Here is a 22,784-nt window from a genome sequence, read left to right as displayed (position 1 = left end):
AAATTCTCTTCTCTCTTGATATGCCCTCTTCAAACGCCCATTCTCTGCACACAGGTCCCCACAGGCCTCTCGAACCACTGTGCCTACCCTCCTTTTCTCTAGCTAGTCAGCTACATGTAGCTGCAGCATGAACACCAGACAGGCAAGACCATTATTAAAGCTTTTAAATCCTCTCTTCCCTGATTAATGAGTCGCTGTGAGGTTCTTGCTACCACATCTTCAAGCTTCTGCTTCACTGTACCTCGGGGAGCCAGAGAGGACCAAAACGACTATAAAATGGATCAGGACAGAATGCACCCCCAAGAGAGGCAATGAAATGCCGATGACCACACGGGTGGGAAGAGCAAAACCAACCAACCAATCAACCAGCCAACAAGTCTTGGGAAAGACTACAGTGTTTTCAAAGGGGGGCCTGCTGGCCCATGAGCAGGAAACTGTGTGCAGGACTACTTCATACGCTACAAGACGTTTTCCATCCACGCCTGCTGGAGCAAGAAATGCCAGTGGCAAGCTCCACTTCCCCAGGACCAGACACAACCTGCGTGTTTCCAAATGACCGGGGGAAGAGGAAGCAACGCAGTCTCGGTAGAGAACCACCGGGTCAGAGGCTCCAGAGGCGGAGAACGTTTATAGGGGTCTTTGAAAGAACAGAAGAATGGAAGATATTAAGGCACTTTCAAAGTAACTGACGACTCCGTCCCACTGCACGGGCATCTCGTGCAGCCCCGGCACCGCCAAGGAGCAGCCTCTCCATCCAGCAGGGACGCGAGCAGCCCCATCGTTACCTGGGCTCCCCCTCCTGCTCAGGCACCTCCTCCTCCTCTTCCTCACTCCCACTGTACTCGTACTCGGTTTCATCTGTAAAGAAAAGGACAAGAGAAACGAGTCAGTTCACGAATCGTGACACTGCGTGCACAGGTAAGCATCTCCGAGGGCATCACCGCCAAATAAAAACCATATATTCTTTGAGAAGATAGTAAAGTGTGTGGAGAACTTGGGGGGAGGAGGAGCGTGACACCAATTCCCACCGTGAATGGTGGTCGTCCCCTGGGCCAGCCGTACTTCCCACAGCAGAGCAGATTCTCTTGTATTCGAGACAGTCCCTTCTGGGATGCACGGCTGAGCGGGGGCAGGGCTGTGAGAGGGGCCCCAGAGCCCTTGACACATAAGAAAAGGGGTCCTGGAGCATCAGCAAATTCACAAAGTCCACTCAGATGGCAAAACTCGAAAGAAAGAGATTAACTGCCCAAACGAAGGCAATAAGGAATATATCTGGTTACTTTTAGCACTCGGGGATTGCCCTGAACTTGCTCTTTTTACTTTCTTCTTTGGCCTTGAACTTTGAGTGTCAAAAAAATTTCAGCAATGGGTTGCCTGTTATCCGGTGTCGTTCTGTAAAGTTCCTGTTAAGAATTCACAGAACAGGGGCTTCCCTGGTGGCGCAGAGGTTGAGAGTCCGCCTGCCGATGCAGGCGTGCCCCGGTGTGCCCCGTGCACCTGTTCGTGCCCCGGTCTGGGAAGATCCCACATGCCGCGGAGCGGCTGGGCCCGTGAGCCATGGCCGCTGAGCCTGCGCGTCCGGAGCCTGTGCTTCGCAACGGGAGAGGCCACAACAGTGAGAGGCCCGCGTACAGCACAAAAAAAAAAAAAAAAAAAAATCACAGAACAGGAAGGTCAATGGGAGCCAGAGGCCCCAGAGAAGAAGGTTTAGAGAAGACGGTGGTGAAGCCTGGCCTGCACGTTGCTGGGCAGGAGACACCGTTGAATCCAGGCAGGTGGACACAGAACACGTCAGGATAGGAAATCCAGACACTGGGGACCAAATGGAACCTTACGTAATTAGCAAAGCGAATGTTCATGTTGTGCAGTAAAGACAGAAAAGCAGTCAGGCCCACGGGGCCCAGGCCTGACCACACCACCCCCATAAAGCGTAGGAAACCCTGGGGCTCTTGAGCAGGAGAGGAACGGGACAGCACATGGACACTGATGTTCCCAGCTGACGCTCTGAGCCCTGCCTGATGCAGACAGAACACAAGGTCCATAATGAAGTAAAAAAGCACAGCCACAAAGATGCGCCCCCGAGGAGGAGCAGGACGGCATCGAGGGCTGACTGGCCACAGTGCCCACTACCCAGTGTCAGCCTGGCAATACACTGCACAGAGCCAGTCCCCTTTGCTGGAGCCAAGCTGCCCCCTCGGCCCGTCCCTGGGTGCAAAGCAGAGACAGACCATTCAAGCCCCAGCCAGGTGGGCACAAACGCGGGTGGGAAAGGAATAGCCTATTCTGGTTGGCAAAAACCTAAAAAAATGTTTTTTAAGATGAAAATAAAAACAGGTTTAATACCTTTCTCTCCTCTCTTCTTCCTGGTCCGGTCTATATGGTCCTTAAGCTGGATTCTAACCTGCCTTTCATTTGGCTGATCCCTTATAAAAGGATGTTTCAGAAGCTGCTCTGTGGAGGGCCGCTGCATGTAATTCTTTACCAGGCACCCTTCTATAAAACTGAAAAACTTCTTTGACCTAGAAGAGGAAGTAAAAAAGATCATCAAATTTCTACCACAAAGAGCAAAGCTCCAAAATATCAGTAACTTACAAGCTTGCAAACAGAGCAGGGCTCCAGAATTCACTGTGAACAACGCTGCAAAGGCACAGGGATAAAACAAGGAACAAAGCAGGGACCACGGGGCCCGGAGCATCACTTAAACACGGTTTAGGAGTCACACCACACACAGGGGGCCTCGGAGGCAGCTGGAGTTACTGCTGCTTTCTGACCGTGTCATCACGGGGTGGAGGAGGCCAGGGAGCAAAGGGAGGTCTTTGCTAATGTGAAGACGGCAGAGGAGAGACGGCAGGATCCTCGAAGACAAGGACAGACACAGAGTAAGAAAGGGAGCCGAGTAAGTGACTCGGGGTTTGATCCTGTCACTGCGACGTTGCCATCAGTTTCAGACTGGTTTACATATCAGTTCTCTACGCTTAACGTTCAGAGGCAGAAATAATAGTGCTGAGGGGGGCAATGACCCTGCCGTTAACGTTTACCCCACCAGCCACTTTGTTTTTGCCTGTTTCTCCATTTCTGGCTCACAGTGACCCCCTCCCTAGCCTCGGCTGACGCACCCTCACCCACTCTGTCTTTCGAGACTCAGCTCAGACACCCTCCCATCGGTAAGCCTTTCCCGGCAACACTGCACCCCGCCCTCCCCAGGTCGGGAGCCTTTCCTTTGGGGTTGTCTGCATGTAACACACTGCACACTTCACATTTATGTTTCTGTCTCTCCTCCTGGTTTAAAACGGTACAGGTCAGGACTGGTTCCTACTTCTCCATTTGTCAGCAATGCCCAACTCTGAGCATGTAGACTACAATAGGTATGTAATAAATTTTTGTTGAATGAATGAGTTATTCAGTCTTTAAAAATGTGGTTGAGAAATTTAGTTCAGTCCTTTCCAGTTATTTCACTGCTTTTAAGAATCATTTGTATTGTCTTCTGTTTCTACTCAAACTTACTATTTTTGTTCAATTCAACAAATATTTATGTGTCAACGACGTACATTTGTTTATGCTAGGCTCTGTAAGAGATACACATAGGAAATAATGTATGTACACACAATAGCGGATGTATAATCAAACTGCGAGGAAGAAAAAAGAACTACTGCCGACTGTGGAGTGGGTCAGACATCAAGAAAAAGGAGGATTTCTGACATTCCAAAGATGGGAGAGAAAAGCCATTGTTCCAGAGCGACAGAAACCACATGAACAACGTAGCAGAGTACTAGGGAACAGTGAATTGTTTCCTGCTACTAGTATGAAAAGTGGAAAAGGGTAAAAGAAATAGGTCAGGGTCAGCTCAGAGAAGGGCCCTGAAGTTGTGACTTTATTCTATGGTTAAGGAAGAATGCAGAAGATTCTACACAGCAGTGATGGAATGCTCTTAGCACAGAGATTCCCAAACCCCACTGCCCACAAAGATCACTTTGGGAGTTTATTAAAAATACAAACGCCTGGGTCACTCCTCAAACCTAAGAAACTAGACACTTTGAGGTTGGAGCCCTAAGTTAAAAGATTCCAAAGGGATTCTCATGTGCGTGTACAGATTAACATCTGAGAATCGATGACCTGCAATGTATTCTTGAACGTCGATGGCCAGGTACTGCTGGAAGAGAGCCCACTAATCATCTTTTAAAGGCCGCTTCTCCAAAGACAGTCGTGGAAATTTACATCTGGTGGACAAGAAGACAGCAACCGCAAAGGAAGAAGGACCACATGTTTGTAACCCTCTCCCCGCTTAGAACACCGGGGTAAAATGAGGCAGTGACATAAACTGCTGAGAATGCATCTGATCAAGCTCAGTTAGAGGAAGTTTGGTGGAAGAGCACAGGCAGAATCTACTGTCATCTACATCCGTCTCTTTATCTCACTGTACTATATACACACAGCGGTTAATGCAAACCTGCAAGTTATGGACCGAATAATCAAGAGTGGGGGCCGACTGACAAAACTGTGAAACACCCCGAAGGTGGAGCATCAACTCGCTTTAATAAAATCTGACAGAGAAAAAGAAAGGGGAAAGTGAGCATCGTTCAGTTCAGCACGTGCCAGACGAAGTGGCACCCAGCCCCGCAGCTTACTCCCTGGTGACATCTACTGGCCACCCATGGACGCCCCCGGTTATCATGTTTTAACACAGGAGACCAACCGGGGCTAAATCGTTGCAACCGTCCCGCGTTAAAGAACCTCGCCAAGAACTGGTAAGTGGAACCAGACGACCTCAGTTCCCCAGAGCTGAATGTGGTGAAAGACGGGATAAAGGAGGAAACCCCGCCAGCAGACAAAGGTGGGGAAAGGATGGTGAAATGCACTGGGGAAAGCATGGGGAGGGCAGGGAGGAGCAGGAAAGAAATGAGTGGCGGTACACGTGCCTGTCCACACCCACGATGGCAGAGAGGCTCCACAACGCCCCGACAGCCAAAGACCGAGGCCAGGAGAGGAGGAGGCTGAAATGGAGATCTCTGGCTTATTTCAGAATCAGAATCAAGAACCTAAGAGGAAGGGCCTCCCTGGTGGTGCAGCGGTTGAGAGTCCGCCTGCCAATGCAGGGGATACGGGTTCGTGCCCCGGTCCGGGAGGATCCCATATGCCGCGGAGCGGCTGGGCCCGTGAGCCGTGGCCGCTGAGCCTGCGCATCCGGAGCCTGTGCTCCGCAACGGGAGAGGCCACAACAGTGAGAGGCCCGCGTACCGGGAAAAAAAAAAAGAACCTAAGAGGAGACAACACCACCTGGAAAACTCATGAGAACAGTTTCAGAAAGGAAAAAAAAAAAACCCACAGTAGGTAAGACAGACAGCAGAGCCCAGGAAACAGGAACGGCAAAGGAGGGAGGGAGGGCCCGAGTGCATGAGAGCCTGAGTGCAGACGGGAACCGACAGGAAAGGACTCAGAGGAGCCCTCGGGAGGAAACAAGCGGGCAGAATGCTCAAGCGAGGAAACAAAGCACTGCCCTTTCCCTCCGAGATTTTAAAACTACACCAAACCAGCGTCACCCCACACCGCCGCACTTCCTAACGCTTTCCTGCACGGAGGTCGTCACCGTCTCCCTCCCCGGCATCGATCGATCCCGTTTAGCAGATGCGCAAGGAGGGAGAAGGAAGGGGCAGCCCAGGGAGAGGACCCCTCCTCCAAGGCAGGCTGCTGGGCGACAGGGGCTCATCGGACTTCAAAGTTCTGCAGTAACTACAGTAAACCCTTCCATGAATCTTAAGATACTACTTCAACTGAGGAACTACAAGTCAACACAGCTTTGCTTCTTCATGTAAAGATGCTTAGAAACATATTACACTGAGAGGTATGTTTAAGTATTAAAATGGAACCTTTTTCTTTAACGTGTTGGTGTTTCATAGGGTGGCTTGTCACTATTGTATCATTCAAGGACAACTGATCAAGAAAAAGAAACATTAAAAACTAAAGTGACACAACACTTTTTCACTGGTGTTTTGGGGCGCTGGCTCTTGTGTTCTTTTGGACTCAGAATGGCCAGAATTTTGCCTTGAAGTCAAACTAGAGAAAGGAACGATTTTTTTTTTTTTAAAAAGGAAAAGAACAGCAACAACAAAGCACACACAGCTTACCATTTTTTGGACTTCAGCCGGGGAGGAGGGTTTCTGGGGATGAGAAACAGTGCTCTCATGGGATGCATGTCACAGAGAGCTGGGGAGAGGAGAGGGCGTGTCAGTACGTACTCAGGTTACTCATTCTTGATCTCTAGGGGCACACGCTCTGCCCATTGTCTGATCGGCATGCTTTACGTCAGGCAGTCTGCACATCTAGTTATACGGCTGAGAGCGTACCTTGAATACCCCACTTAAACATAGCAAAATATGAGGAGGACAAGCGCAACGAAAAGAACATACAATTTCAAACAGACATTGGAAAGTTTTCATAAATCAAAGATAAATATTGATTCAACGTCCTAAAGGAGCTAACAGCTTAAGTTTCCACACCATCTAGCAGATGACAATGAGATAACTTTATTTTCCTAGGGTTGCTGTGAGGATTAAATTAGACTCGGTCGTAAAGGCCTTCACACTGACACCTGGAACACAGATGCGTTAAGCCCTCCAGGAATGCTCGCTGCTGATTGTTAGAGCGAGTGTGCCTAGGGAAGGGCAAAACACGGGGGCCAGATGGGACTGTTTAATTCTGTGCAATGACTGCCTGTTCTCCGATCACTTGCCCAACGAAGGCGTGTTAGGTGCGCGTGTACACACGAGTATGTCACATCAGGTATTTCCGAGTGTTTATTTGCCTTCAAGAGACTCTTACAAGGCAGTTGGGAAGTAGGGGCCAAAGAAAAGGAGGGTACTGTTCCTGCCGTGAAAGAGAACCGAGACAAAGGGCCAGGCAGTCCTTCCCCGTCTAGGTTAAGGGAGCACGTGGTGAGCAAGACAGACGGCCGCTTCTGCAGTGCCAACTAATCCTTAGCTGTGGGCAGTCTTTTATCATTCATTCAACAAATATTTATTCAGCAGCGACTATGGATCAGGAAGTTATACATTCTTTGTATACACTTTTTTTAAAGGGAGGCTAGCAGAAAATGCTGTTTTTCCCTTTGCTCTCTGAAATTCTACCCTGTTCCTGATTAAAAATCAATTTCATGAAGTTGTCATTGACTTAATCCAAAGCAGAAGCAAAATTTCACATAGATAATACTGAAAAAAGCTATTCCACAGATAAAAGGCTGTGCCTCTATTTGTAAAGTTAAAACATAAGAAATACTGAAATTTCCTGTGGTAGGACCAGTTTCACTGAATATTAAGTTCAAACTGTAAAAAGAAAAATTACTGTGTATTATCTGACATCAGAATAATTTCAGGTCACACGTCTGATTACAACTTAAATCAAAGATAACATAGCCCACGGACCTCAGGGAGATCTTCAAAAGGACGAATGCATGCCAAGAATTCCTTTCACATCGAAAACTCCACTGTATTTATGATCCCTTCATCTGAACGCCCCATCAGGAACAGTTTCATCCATGCAGCCACTCTCTTTGAAGCCTTGAGACTAGGTTTAAGTTACACAGAACTGGGCTGAAAAGGAACGCAAGCTACTTACGGGGAGCGCCTTCTGCCATCTCAATGGCTGTGATGCCGCAGGACCACAGGTCACTCTGCAAACAAAGCGGGAAGTTAGGACACTGTCCTTGCTGTGAGGCCACCAACTCACCACTGCTGATCATTCACACAAATGACGCACTTGCATTCTTTGGGGTACGAACCAAAAGGAAGTTCGCCAGGAAATTAAAAGCACAAACACATCTGGAAGAACACCTTCCAAAAGAATGAATGGAAGATGCAATAAAGATAACACTGATTGTTAATTAGAACTGCTCGTTTCTATGATTGAACTAAGGTGGGTCCCCGTTACATCTTCTCCCTACCCACCCACTGCGGGCTCTGCAGTTCATCATTTCTTCATTTCTTTCCAAGCATTTGATGATTTAGACTCCCAGCCTAGACAGATGTTTACTCTTATGTTTTATGACAATATCTCAGACTTAACTATGATGTGAAGCATTTAAAGGCTAGAAAGTGCTCTTTATGAAAGGTCCTCAGAAGAATTAATAAAATCCACCCTCGTTCGTGCCCCGGGAGGGGAAGATCCCACGTGCCGCGGAGCGGCTGGGCCCGTGAGCCATGGCCGCTGAGCCTGCGCGTCCGGAGCCTGTGCTCCACAACGGGAGAGGCCACAGCAGTGAGAGGCCTGCGTACCGCAAAAAAAAAAAAAAAAAAAAAAAAAAAAAAAAAAAACCCCACCCTCGCTCACTAAACGGAATCATGCTGCCACGTCTCTCTGCTCGTCCTTCAAACTTAGTCGGGGGTCTGAGATTAAGTTAAGTGCATGCGGTCTTTTCCTTCCGATTCCCCAAAATATTAATTTTAAAATTTGAATTTTACTCCTTTTTTTTTTTTTTTTTTTAAGGCTACGCCATGCGGCTTGCAGGATCTTAGTTCCCCCACCAAGGATCAAACCCATACCCCCTGCAGTGGAAGCGTGGAGTCCTAACCACTGGACCGCCAGGGAATTCCCTAAAATTTGAATTTTAGCTTTATCCCCTACTCAAATACAAGTTCCATGGGGACAGGTATTTTTGTCTGTTATTCACCTTTGTATCCCCAGAATTGTGACTACCACGTGGTAGGCATTCAATATACATTGGATGACAGATGAGGTTTTATCAGCTAATTTCTTAAAATCCAAACAAGATCTTCTAAAAGCAGATAACAGATGTTTTCTCATCATTAGCCTTCTTTTGTTTAGACACTATCCTAATAAAGAAATTACTTAAAGTTGCTCAGTTGAAGGGTTTTCCTAAATAACCTATAACTATGCTATGGAGGCTCAAGCACATATGTTTTATTACAAGAATAAAGAGGCCCATGAACTGCTCCCTTATTTTTACGGAGTTTTCTATACCCTCAGGTACAAAGAGCAATCCACCACCTTAACCAGAAACTAATATGGGCAGCATCAGTGGTGGGACCGCCAGGTGTTCATGTTCACCCCCATGAACACCCCCAGGTGTTCATGGGGGTGATGCAAACAAACCACACCCATCTCCTCTCAGGGATCTTGGAAGGCTTTTCTCGATACTAATGGAGCCTCTCCAGTTTATAGAAAACAAGGTAAATGACATTACAAAGACTGGAAAGTTAAAATTCAGAAATGGTAAGATAAACCTGAAGGGTGGAACACTGCCTCTTCAGCAAGTCGGTGTCATGCAGAAAGCGGGAGCTGGGGGAGAGGGTGTGATATCCTTCATTGAAAGATACTCAACCACCAACCAACCAAATACAACGTCTTGTCCTATACTGAATACTGGTTTGGACAAACCAGGTATAGACGAGCTGGGTCTAATTATGGACTCTGCATTAAGGAATCATTTGTAATTTACTTAGGTATGATACTATTTTGGATGTGTTAGAAATGTTTTCAAATTTTAGAGATACACAATGACATAACAAAGAGTGAAGACTCCTAAAGCCTATAATCTATTTGAAAATATTTCAGCACATAAAAACATAAAATAAATATTCCTCTCCACCACAGGCTTACATTGAGTTCCAGTAGTTGGGTATTTGCAATAAATACTAAATACACTGGCACGCTGTAAGACAGGAACTCAATTGTGAGTATCATTAACAGGTACATCAACCACTCTGACTCACTGACTTAAGGCAACAGAATTTTTAAGTAGTTTTTACAGACATATTCAACCCGAGTCTGATGATCAAATATGGGTTTTACATCAGGATCAAAAACTGCATTCTTGATACAAGTCCCTAGAGGTCACTCTAATAGTTTCCATAGATTTGTGACCAAAGCAAAGCTGCAAAGCTCTTTAACCACACTCTAAAATTTCACACAGATGAAGCTATTGCTATATATTGCCAGTATTTTTAAAATAATAAATATGATTATAATATATTCTTCAAGTTAAAAAGGACAGCAAACAGGGCAGGAGCACTGAATTTACTCAGGACAAAAAAATTTCTACCAGCTACGGAGTGACACACAGCCCCACCCCACCTTGAAAGCAGCATCGTACTTAGTAACAGAACAGAGGTGATGCAGAATGGACTAAAAAAAAAAAAGCCTCAAAATACTGTCCCAGCAGACGTGCCCCTGCAGCAGGGGTCCATGTGGTCCTCAGTGAAGCAGCAGGGAGGGGGGACTGGAGGCGGAGCCCCACCCGCAGGAAGGCAGGGCCGGCGCCTCACCCTGTAATCATAGGTGGCGTCGGGGTTCTCGTCACAGGCGATGACCTCGGGAGCCATCCAGTACGGGGTGCCTATGAAGGTGTTTCTCCTCCCCACGGTCCTGTCCAGCTGAGCACTCACACCGAAATCCACTGTGGCAGGAAGAGGAAGGAGGGGAAGGAGAACACAATTAACAAACCAGTCAACAGCCAGGTGAAGAGTGTGAGGATCAGAGGTCTTCAGAGTAAACCAAACAGAAACACTGCACAGACTACAACCTCCCACCAACAGGGATAAGGAAGGAGCACCTTCTCCAGGGCCAAGCCACCAAGACGGCAAGACACTCAACCAGCCTGGGAGCTCCCTGGGAAGCTGGACCTGCCACCTCCCTGAGCATCGCAACTGCGACCACCAGAGGGACTTGAGCCAGGAGCATGGGGGAAGGGAGTCAGGCACCAGGCTAAGCAGTAAGCCCAGCTCCCAAGTCTTAAGTAAGACAGAAGGAGAAACGGGGGTAACGTTTTCAGCTAACTGCACTCGGGCAGGGTATTAGATCACGTGGCACGCCCATCACATACCAAGCTTCACCTCTGCATTCTCCGTCAGCAATACATTCTGGCCCTTGATGTCCCGGTGAATCACATGATGGATGTGGAGATGTGCCAGTCCCTGAGCAGGAAAGACAGGTCTGGATTTAGTTCTCTGTCGCTGTAAGTGAATAGCCCAGAACACACCCTTTATAATAAAGTGTGCACACAGGCCAGAAGTTTCTGTGAACATACAATTCAACCTCAGTGCATTTCCAGCAAGACATCACCAATGACACCACACAGAGAGAAGCACCCCCAATCCCAATGGGTCACGGCCGGGGTGGGGGGAAGGGCAGGGTTACCACCTTCTAGCTGCTCCCCAACGGCACGCTTTCAACGACCATCTGCAGTGTCTCTGCTGTCATTTGTGCTATTTGTGTACAGGGTGGTTCCTTTCCCACGCTGCACGCCTATCTTGCAATGGGTGACCCTGGGGGTAGATCTGAACTACACGCATCCCAGGGGAAAAGCAGAGGGCGAGAGTGGGTTTTAAGGTCTGGCCCTTGAATCCAGCCTGGTTTTCCCACCAAAGAGCGACAAACTGCTAACTTCTGATCGACCCGACCTCCACCCCACGTGCAGAACAATTCTGCCATCAAAAGAGCTTTATGTTCAAATCAAGTATCTTTCTTTCCCAAGGAAATAAATCCTACTGGGCATACAGCACTTTTTGATGACCTCGTATCTGGAACGAAGCCCAGAGCATGCCTCTGGTGAGAGGTGGTGGGAGAACAAAAATACAGTTTTCATCCAAATATGGTCAGAGAGACCAAAAGGCATCATTCTCACAACTCATTTACTTGTCCTGACTTTAGCTAGAGAAGCCAAATCTAGAGCCTGCCTCCGTAAGCTACAAGCAACCTACTAACTCCAAAACGCCTCAATTCAAAAAGGGCAGATGAGAAGTAACGACTCATTTGATTTGTCCTGTTTAACTTCTTTGTGGGGTTTTATTGTCATCATTACTTTGTAGGATATGAATTAAATGTAACAGCTGCCCTAGAACATTAATTTTTCTAACATAGGGGGTTTCTAAAATCATTTACCAGTCTGCCTATGAAACAGAAGAGAGCTTATGTCATGGCTCTGGGTATTTTTCCAGCACACAGGATGTGCAGTGTTATACCACAAAGCACCAACTAGGGGGAAAAACACTAAAAGTATACGGTATCTTCATGGTATCGTTAGGAAGAAACTCCCTCCTTTCAGCCTGGTGTACCTTTGAACAGCGGAAGAAGAGATGAAAAACTGCAGCTTCCCTCTTTCGTAATTCCTACTTTTATTACTTCGGTTCATTTTTTATTCTCTTAATGTTCACAAACCCCCCTTCTTACACTTCTCCAGAATTATCTTAGCAGCAGATGTTAAGTAGCCACATCTTCTCAGACGAACGTGGCCTGCCTGCACTCTGGTTCCTGTCAAGCAATCCCCCTGCCCTAGGGCTGCGGGTACTGCCTCTGGGAGGGCCCGCTGCTGGTGTGTCTGCCAGCTCGTACAGCGCGTGAGCCCGAGCCGCGAGGATCTGCGCAGCGGACACAGTCTTCCTGAATGAAGGGTCTGGGAGGGAGTACGCGTTCCACCGCCCCCACCATGGTGAGCCACAGTCCTCCCTCTTCAGCAGAGATGGCAAGTCCAGTACACAGTCAGCGTCCATCCAAGAGCAAATGAATCAAGGTCCACAACTCGGAAACACGGTCCTGTAAGTCCGTCGCATTCACAGAATGAAGCAGCAGTCAAAGGCCGTCTTCAGTGCTGGTTGGGAGAGGCTGTAACTGCCCACGCTCAGGATAATCTATGCTGGTTTCTATGAAAACGCGAGGCTGCTGTGTGGATGGTGACCATGGAAACGGGCCGGAAGGAACACGCGGCTTCGTGTCTCGAGGCTCTCAATGGGGCCAGGAGAGCTTTTCTACTGCCGTCTGAGGCCCGCGTGCCCACAACTCTCAACCTGCTCAGATCTTCACTCCACAGCAACTGACTCTACCATCCACCAAGGAATGAGGACGTCTGTCCCCACAGAAATCAGCCCCCGGCATGGCTCTGGGACGCCCTGCTTTCCTTCCCCATGAGCGGCCTTCTCACCACGCTGCTCTCTCTTTCCCAACACTGACTCCCGTGACCCATGATGAAACACATGAGTACATGACACTGACTCTTCCAGAAGCTTTTGTTTGAGGTTAGTCCATTTAGACGTTCGTCGTGGGAAAAATTCCCATCCTAGATGAAGTGACGTGAAGGAAACGCTCGTTTCACGTGCCCACGGGGGCGGAAAACATCTGCTGCATCTTGAAAAGATGTTCATTGAGCTACTATGTTCGGGTTGATCTGGGGCCTCAAGCAAGCTGGGCTTCTTTCAAAAAATGCTGTCTTGAGTTCAATGGTGGAAAAACAGTTGTATACACTTAGTTACCTACCCACATGTTACATTAACTGATTCCTGACACTAAAACTCATTTACTGCTCATAATAATGGTACTTCCTTCATAGGACTGGGACCTAAACGTTACATATGAAGAAAGTAAGTCTGGAAAGTTGCGTAACTTGGCAGGGGATATGCAAAAGGTAAGCTGCAGAGGCAGGACTCGAGCCCAAGTCTACCTCGCTGGAGGCCCGTGCTCTTAGCCACTGCTCTCTCCTGCCCACAGGACTCGAGCCCAAGTCTACCTCACTGGAGGCCCGTGCTCTTAGCCACTGCTCTCTCCTGCCCACAGGACTCCAGCCCAAGTCTACCTCACTGGAGGCCGGTGCTCTTAGCCACTGCTCTCTCCTGCCCACAGGACTCGAGCCCAAGTCTACCTCACTGGAGGCCCGTGCTTTTAGCCACTGCTCTCTCCTGCCCACAGGACTCAGACCCAAGTCTACCTCATTGGAGGCCCGTGCTCTTAGCCACTGCTCTCTCCTGCCCACAGGACTCGAGCCCAAGTCTACCTCCCTGGAGGCCCGTGCTCTTAGCCACTGCTCTCTCCTGCCCACTCTGAGTTTTCATTATCAAGATAATAAATACACCTGCCCACTCACTGAACTCCCTCACAGCAGTATAGGGCAGGAGGCTTAGTTTCCCATGTTAAGGCTCCTATAATAACCATAAAAGAATCTTGATATTTTTATAATGAAATTTGTATGTGATGATTAGAAGACGGGGTCTCCCATCTCACCCTCTACAACTGGTTTTCCTAAGGGAATTGTCTATTGTCAAGGGCTCTGTAAACTTTCTAAATAAAAAGAAATTCAAACCATCTCTGAATTCTAGATGGCATTTTTTAATCCTGCAGTCCTCTATGAAACTTAAACGTAAAAAGTGGAGCAAATTTATCTATAAATAAAAAATAAACATTTTTTTATTAGTGACAGAAACATAAGAATTAGATTCCAGTTCAACTCCATAGTCTTTATTTTTTAAATGTGGTCGGTAAATGAAATCCAACCAAGTAATTTAAGTGTGTAATTGAGGGGTAAAGTAGAGAGAAAAACTGTGCCGGCTGACCAGAGGGAAGAGGCCCACTGGCAACTCACATGCAGTTTTCAAGTACGGAATTTTCAAACACTCTGCCTGTGCTGTCAGGACATCTCTACTACTGAAAGGAATCATTTAGAAGCCGCTAAAACGGTAGCCAAGAACTTGCTCTGACATCATAAACCAGCTTTCCAATTGGCTGTAAATAACATTAAACATTAGAACTTCTCCTCATAAATACTGCAACAGATTCTAACAGTTAATGCCGAAGTCCACAAGATGATTTTGAAAGCCAGCATTCAGCACCATTAATATTGCTTTATGAGCTTAGACACACGATTCCCATAAACACAAGAGTTAGAGGTTATTTCTCCTCCTCTCCACTCTGATTTTCTTCTTCATAACTGCAGGATGAATTCAGGGAAATACCAAAAAAAAAAACTATTCTAAGTCTAGTTTCCTTGGATACTTGCCAGACTCAAAATCATGATGTGGCTTAAACTATCAAAGCCAGCTGGTGATACAGAACCCTTGGTTGCCACGAAAAGAATAACCTGTACAGGTCGCAACTAATGCACAGAAACCCTCGGGGCTGGGCAAACGGAAATGGAAACACAAGCCCACGCCTGGCTGCCTCAGCTGCGCCCCACTTACCCTGAGGATCTCCCTGGAGATGTAGGCTATCCAGTCTTCCTTGAGCGTGTTGCCCTTGGTGTTCTTCACGAGGTCTGTGATGGACCCGGCCCCGCAGAACTCCATAACAAGCTGGAGAGAGACAAGACACGCTGTGGCCAACACGTCCCCCCAGTGGCCAGAGCATCACAGATGTCAGCACACACCTGGGTAGGTCGGGGGGTGGGGGGGAGAGTCTAACCCCCCTCCCTTTCCTAAAGGTCTGGGCGCACAACCATTGTGGAGGCACCGAATTCCTGAGAGCGTTATCTCATCACACCCCATCTATTCGGCACGGACATCCGGTCCAGGAGATCGGCGTCTGCATGTTCCACAGTGCAGCCCGTGCAGAGGCCCTGAAGCCCCCCTTGTCTCCTGAGCACAGATGCAAGTGGACCGTTTGCTCCTAATCAACGCCCAGTCATCAGAAATCTGATCCAAATACTCTTTAACAGGCTTTCCAACCTGCCAGTGTCTAAAATGTTCTATTTTCCACACATCGTGATTCTCAAACTATTTTATATTCACTGGGTTTAGTACAGTCTAAAAATAGTTTTAAAATTTCTCTTTAAAAAGAGAAATACTATTTTTAAGCAGCGCATCATTTTTTAAAAGACACTATTTACAATACCTAAATGTTTCAACAATACGAACACAAGTATATTTCCAAAGTACTTAGAAAATAAATTGAGTTGAACTATTCTAAAAATTTAACTGTGTTTGGATACGGGCAATGGAAATAAAGGTAACTGTTTCCCTTTTACTATCCTAACTTTGCAAATAGTCTCTAATGGCTTTTTTAAAAATTAGAATAGTATTCATCTATCTTCCTGCCCTGTAAGTCCAGTACCTTTTTTTTTTTTTTTTTTTTGCGGTACGCGGGCCTCCCGCTGCTGCGGCCTCACCCGTTGCGGAGCACAGGCTCCGGCCGCGCAGGCTCAGCGGCCATGGCCCACGGGCCAAGCCGCTCCGCGGCATGTGGGATCTTCCCGGACCGGGGCACGAACCCGTGTCCCCTGCATCGGCAGGCCGACTCTCAACCACTGCGCCACCAGGGAAGCCCCAGTCCAGTACCTTTGGCATAACGTGATAACCACAGATCTGACACTATCTCGGTGTCATCATCGTGAATAGAAATGTATTCAATAAGAGATACGGTTGAATATGTATAAATTCTATAAATTTCCCTGGAGTCCACTGTTCTTAATAAATTACTGAACTAAGTTTGTTTTCTTGCAATTTGTCTCTCATTCCAACGTAGTAAAGAAAGATGCATTTAGTTGAGATTCCACACTAATTAATTTCCATAAAGTTTTTATCACATTGCTTTTATTTTCAAGCTACTAATTTCCTTGCTATTTTGGTACCTTTTTTTTATGTGCCATTTTATTCCCAAAACACAAAGTTAACTCTTTTTCCTGCAATGTGAAATCAACACCAAAATAAACATTCAGGACACCTTCCACTGAGAAGGCCAGGGAAGATACCAGATGTTACCCCTTTCTCTTTGCTTTTCTCTCCCCTCCCCCCTCTGGAAGGTTCTTAATGCCCTTTTAAATACAATCAAAGAGGAAACCCCACAGAACGCTCAGGAAACGTCTGCCTACCCAGAGTTGGTCATCGTGTCCTGGGGGGCTCTTTTTAATGAAAGCACCGTAATATGTTGCAATATTTCTATGATGAGAATATTTCTTCAGCATATTTATCTCCAGCTTGATTTCCTCCTCTTCATCCTTAAGAAAAAATAAAAATAAAATGTGCAGCTTTTGAATGACACGCAGGATTTTACTTTCTCCACACACAGGCAATCAGATGTTCCCAGCCCCTCCAGCAAGGGAGAAACACTTTACTCTTGTGCCAGTCATAGGGGACTTTCCGGGATGCCTCCTTTGAAATGTGATTACGGGCTCTGCAAGAAGACATACACGCACAAAAGGTGAAGATGAAACAGGAAGCACCAGGGGCAGAGGGCACGCGTGGCCTGGCTCTTCCACGGGCCACGTGACCCCAGGCAATTCACTCCACTTCTCTGGGCCGCAACTGGCTCATCTGTAAAAATGGGAGGAAAAAGGAAACTGGCTGATACTATTTCAAATGACTAGGAAGGGCTGCTTCTTTTCTAGAGAACATTTTTGAGTACAAATCGTCTGACGCACTTTAGGTTCACCTCTGAGAGCCTCACACAGCAGCATCACCCTGGGTCAGGGGCAGGGGCCAAGCTCAGGGGCCCTGTGGTCCTGGACAGACAGCGCCCCCAAGAGACTCGGGCCAGTCCAGGAGCCCAGAAACATAAACACCACTCAGTGGTGGCAGGTTGTCCCTAGACTGGGCTCATCCCCCCACCTCTTGCTTTACTAAAATAAGATGAGCAGAGGAAGAAATGAAGAGTCTGTACGAGAAGATTAGAGGGAGAATGAAGGGGACAGATGGTGACAAAGGTCCGGAAGATAAAAATAAGTTGCTCTTGTGAATGTTCAGGTCTCCGCCTTCTCCCACACCAACCCCTCCCCCCCGCCCCGGGGAAAACCGTGTCATCGGGGGCGTCCTGTCACCTGCTGCACACACAGACACGGGGAGAGGGTAACGCCAAACCACCTGCAAAGAGTCATCCGAAGAAAGGTTTACAGGTAGCATGAGAATGAGAGGAAAGCAGAATTAAAGTGAGAAAAAAGAGAGAATGTGCAGGAATAGAGAAAATCTGCCTTGGTTAGAAAAGAGGTGTTTGAGGGAAGATCAAGAAGATCTTTGAGAAAAGCCTCATAACCAGATCTCTAGAATTCCCTTTATTTCATGTATTTTCAACAGGAAATGATGAGTGGTTCCCTAAAACCTCCTGACTTTTCTACACTGACACACTCCTTCCACTTTAGCTGATATCCTTCCCTCTCCAGAGAAGACTCAGGGATTCTGAGCCGCGTAGGTACATGTATATGCACACGTGTGCGCGCACACACACACACAAAACCTACTGTTGCAGCCTAGCATCTCCAAGAACCTTGCATAAGGCCTCACAGACCTAAAGTAAGTTTGGTTTGCAAACATTGCTCTTAGGGCAACATCATTCATTAGATATGAACAGTGAGACCAAATGAAAAAAGAAAATGTCTTTTTAAAAACAACTTTCAGTTGGTCATTACTGCTTAATAAACCCAATACACACCAAAACATGTAATCATCCGACACCAGTGATTCTCATGGCGGGGGCTTCCAGCTCGGTCCAGAGACATAAGTATGAGACTATTACAGCGTACAGATGACAGGCATGGTTGTCATGTGACTCTGGCAGATGATGACATAAATACGGAGCAGAGTCACATGGCCACGTACAGTCTAGACACTAGTCTGTGTAATAATTCTCATTCAAAACCCATATATATGTAAATCACACCAAATGCGTATGGATTTCAATGGCCACGGTTAAAGCAGCAGTGAATGATAAGAGGCTGAACAACTAGGATGATTAACTAGCTTAATGCTCAACAAAACCAGTGCTTAGCCTGGCTAGGATTACACAGTCACACACCTCTATCTGGGACCTTTATAGTATAGAAACTTTATACTATAAAACATAAAGGGGCAAGAGCTTTTGTTCACGCTGGGCACAAGGGAGCGCGCCCCAAGCAGAACTAGGAAGCCCCATCCATCCACAGCTTTATCTCATGCTCGCGTTCGCGCCCATGCTGTGGAAGGACCACCACCTGCCAGCACAGGGCCCTGCTCTCTCTGGATCGCAGCTCACGACTCGCCGCCCACAGTCTCTGGGTTCCTGGGCGGCCAGGACACCCCAACAAGGCCTGTCGAGACTGACACGCTCCTAACAAAAATGAGCGCGAGTCTGCCCACAGCCTCGCTCCTGCAGGAAAGGAGGAGGTGTTACTGCAGGATTAGAAAGTCAACTAAAGGTGTGATTTTTTTCCTCTTATCTAAAACCAGTAAACCTGTAAGGATATGGGGTACAAAGGCTACACAAAAACAAAAGGAACAATGCTGAACTAGAATAGGGAAAAATCAATACACTACCGATTTTCATTTTCTGTGCTAAGAGCGCAGCCACTCACTTCACGCAGTAATGTATGCCTTCCTGGACGGAAGGCGGGACTTTATTGCTCCATCCCTAACCCTTCCTACGGACCTCCACCCACCCCCCACGCTGCCTAAGTCACCCCAGGGTCTTTAGTCCCTGTGATGCTCTGCTAGTAGGTTTCACTTCTGGACAGAAAGCAAACGCTACCTACAGTTCTCCCACAAGAAGCTTCCTGAGCAATAATTAAGGGTCTTGACATACTGTGACTGGTTTTGACATATTTTTTCTTTTAGTGACAAAAACCAGTGTCTTCCAGGATCTAACTCGTTCACCGCTCTGTATAAGAACAACCAAGACCCTCCATCGGCACCTGATGTTTTTGGAGCCCACTGAGTTAAAATCCTCACACATCTTACATATTTAAAGATCCTCATAGGCTTAAATGCGGTACTGCTCACCGGTGTGAAAAGCACTTAATATGCACACGGGTAATACTGCTGGAGGATCATCACGGAACAACGCACCTCCCTGAACCTAAGATGCTGCTAGACAGACACCCAATCACTTTTTGTAACGAAACTGTGATTCACCATCAACCGTAAGACACAGGCTGTAACATCTCTGAAACTGGGCTGCAAGTTACAAACAATGAAATACGACATAAGAGCAGCTTAAACACAGTTTGGCAACAGCTTTTCTAATATGACTGAAACATCCAAATATTTTCCGAAAATACAGTAATCAGACCAATGTCACTTGCCAGAATACTTCCGGGGTCTTAAGTAGTCAAATCCTCGATGCAGATGAAACTGAACTACAAATACTGAGAGGAAAACATTCTCAAATCATCATTTCAGGATAAGGATTATATATACTTTGAAACACTCCTTCTCTGGCTTCTCTGATTTTCAAATAGATGGCTATTGCACAGTTTATAAAATAAAAAGGCACTCACACCACTGTCATTCACTGTCTAATTATGAGTGCCCACCTTGGAGGAAAAGCATCAGAAACGCAGAATCTACCAACAGTTTGGAGCCAACTACAGCTGGAATCCTAATCATGACGAATGCTTATCATATAGTGTCTTAGACGGTGTCTTTAGGGTAATAACGAACCAACGTCTGAGTTCGAATCTCCCTTCAGTCATTAGGTGAAAACAAGTTTGGTGTTCTCATTCCAGTATTTAAATGCATACACACCACCACCAAAAACAAACACCTCATTTTGCCAGATACAGCGGAAATCAGACTTAGAACAGACTAACTGCATTTTTAAAACGATGACAAATCCCACATTTGCAAAGAAAGTGGATGTAGCAAAGCTCCATGAGGAAGCGATATATCCAAGTATCCCGGCCGAGTCCAAACGCCTTTGCCCTTCACCCTCCCCTTTAGGAGGCCACAGTCACGTACAGATGGGGAAAAAAAAAAAAAAAATTAAGGGTCACTTGAGAGAGGAGAGAGGACATTTGGGGAACAGAGCAGGCCCCCCTCTGGGTCTCCTCCGGGGATGAGGCAGCTGCCAGCCCCCTGGTGATCTAAGGCAGCTGATGCCAATTAGCATTCTGGAGTCTCCCCAGTGGGAGCAAACTCCGGCAGAAAAGGTCTTTGTCTCAGGCTGAGCTAAGACTAGGGAGGAGTTTTCCTTTGCCTTCCTTGGCTGCTAGAGGATGGGGCGGGGGGACGGGGAGGGTACATCTGAATCGTGGTCATCTTCAAAAGCAGCTGTGGGTTTGGGAGTCATAGGAAAAGCCCTGCCCACTCCACAGTCTGAACACAGAGCAGTGTATAGGAATAGTGGGGTTTCTTAATGACTCCTTAAAATGTTGTTTAAACTCTCGTTACCAAAATTCTGTCTCCTTCCACTGCCGGCAGGCGGACTTCCAATGAGCCGACTGGGAGGACCCAGGAGGTCTGGGGGATGCTCTCCCCAGCAGCCCCTCCTTACAGAATTAAGCCTACTCATTAAGAGCTGAACAAAAACAGGAAGGGCCATTCATTATTCACTCTACCTTTACTAGATGGAGAGAATACTAATAAAATGAAATACGCGAGTATCTGGCAGATTTCACCACCAAAATGTATATATACTTAGAATGAAAATAGCCATTAAATATCCATTTTAGAAAAAAGTTTACAAGTTTGTTTTAGTTAACTACTACCAAACCCTTCCTTATGGGACTGTGAACTGTCAGAGAAATGAGGGCAGATCACCTTTGACCTGGCAAATCCCAGCGACATCCGAGAGTGTCATTCAGTATCACACCAAGCTGAATTCACCAAAATTAATTTTTATGACTCAGACATATGAAAAGTTCTGCAACTTAAATTCACTGATAATTCAACCAGACAGAGGCGAACACGACTCTGCAGGGAAGCTTCTGGAGCAAAATGAAGGTCCAGGATCTGGTCGAAGGAAGGAATGGAACGTTCTTTAAAAATTAATCTGCGTCCATCTCAGAAGATCCATCAGCTCCAGAACAAAAACCCCAACAGAAAAAGGACAAAATGAACATAACTGCAATGGAAATCAGGCACTCGTGACATCTTACTCTACAAAGAATACTGCCTTGAACACATTTCAGACAAAAAGACATGCTCCCCAGTTTTGCTACTGAGCCAATGGACTTCTGAGACCCCAAAGCCCAACTCGAATGGCCCTGAAGCGCTTCACCTGTTCCTTCTGTCGACAGACACCACCACGTAGGACTTTACTAGACTCAGCAAAGTCTTCTGTGAAATCTGCTATATTTCAGTGAGGCTGTGTCATTAGACTGGGCTCTGAGAGCAGCGTGGTACAGAAGAGGACTACAGAGTGGCACCGTCCACCGGGATGGGCACGGCAGGGTGGTAGCTTCAGACTGTGACGAGATGGTGCAGGACGGCAAGTACAATCCATCTTCCTCAACTTCACTCACTCAGGAAAAACCTGGGAGATTGGTGCTTGCAAGGAGGCCAAGACACACCTCTGGGATGACCCCTTACCAACAGGCACAGCATAGCGAATGAACACGGTGAGCTAACTCACACCATAAAGTCAGGTAAGTCACACCTCTGGGATGACCCCTTACCAACAGGCACAGCATGGTGAATGAACACGGTGAGCTAACTCAAATCACAAAGTCAGGTAAGACCCATCGCTATTTTCTCCAGGATCTAAACGAAACTATTAGAACTTTCCAAAGTGTCAAGCCCCAATTTACAGGACACAATTCCCCAGGGTACAAGTTGCTTCGATAGTCTAACTTGAAATAAGTCACATCAATACTTGATTTTAGAACCCATCCATTTTCCTCCTCCATTGGGGACCCTTTAGTATGGCCCCTGAAGTAGGAGCTGAAACCTAGGTCCCGACAGAGGTGGAAAGCAGATCTCCTGGGTAAGGCCCAGAGCGACCAAAATCAAATCCTCCACCAAAACACTTGACTGTCACCCCAAAATATGCTTCTTTGACATGGGATTATTTTAAGCTAAAGGTACTTGACAAACAGCAGGGACAAAAAAAGGTGCTCTGACCTCCCCTTTTCTTCCTGAAAGCAAGCGATAGAACTCCCATAGGAAAGGCATCCTTCCTATACCAACTGGAAAAAACATTCTTATCACCAGAGCCAGGGGATTGAGGCCAAAAGAATTCTGTACAAGCAAGCCTCTTATCTTCTGTTAGCTGTCCCATATGGTTTAGTCACTGGTCCACAATGGCATCTCTTTGTTCAACCTGGTACACAGACAGAGTCTTCTTTGAGTCTTCATTTTCCTTGTGAAGGCTCCCATGTATATACGAGATAGACA

The 22,784-nt window shown here is 46.8% G+C and overlaps 1 protein-coding gene across 15 annotated transcripts in view; it reads right to left on the bottom strand.

Moving 5' to 3' along the window:
- Positions 1 to 22,784, bottom strand: part of MAP4K4 (mitogen-activated protein kinase kinase kinase kinase 4) — a gene marked incomplete at its 5' end in the record, with an annotated part of 173,932 nt that overhangs the window by 44,574 nt on the left and 106,574 nt on the right. For all 15 annotated transcript variants that reach the window (XM_079721334.1, XM_079721336.1, XM_079721329.1 and 12 more), the window contains 8 exons: positions 786 to 858; positions 2,344 to 2,519; positions 6,123 to 6,201; positions 7,609 to 7,663; positions 10,275 to 10,405; positions 10,832 to 10,922; positions 14,952 to 15,062; positions 16,577 to 16,702. In XM_079721334.1, the coding sequence (XP_079577460.1) occupies positions 786 to 858; positions 2,344 to 2,519; positions 6,123 to 6,201; positions 7,609 to 7,663; positions 10,275 to 10,405; positions 10,832 to 10,922; positions 14,952 to 15,062; positions 16,577 to 16,702 (842 nt within the window). The remainder of the gene's footprint in view (positions 1 to 785; positions 859 to 2,343; positions 2,520 to 6,122; positions 6,202 to 7,608; positions 7,664 to 10,274; positions 10,406 to 10,831; positions 10,923 to 14,951; positions 15,063 to 16,576; positions 16,703 to 22,784) is intronic.

Source organism: Hyperoodon ampullatus (genome assembly GCF_949752795.1).
Source record: "Hyperoodon ampullatus genome assembly, chromosome: 15".
Lineage (NCBI taxonomy): Eukaryota > Metazoa > Chordata > Mammalia > Artiodactyla > Ziphiidae > Hyperoodon > Hyperoodon ampullatus.
Note: the sequence above shows the minus strand (reverse complement) of the source record. Positions and strands in the feature narration are given on the sequence as shown.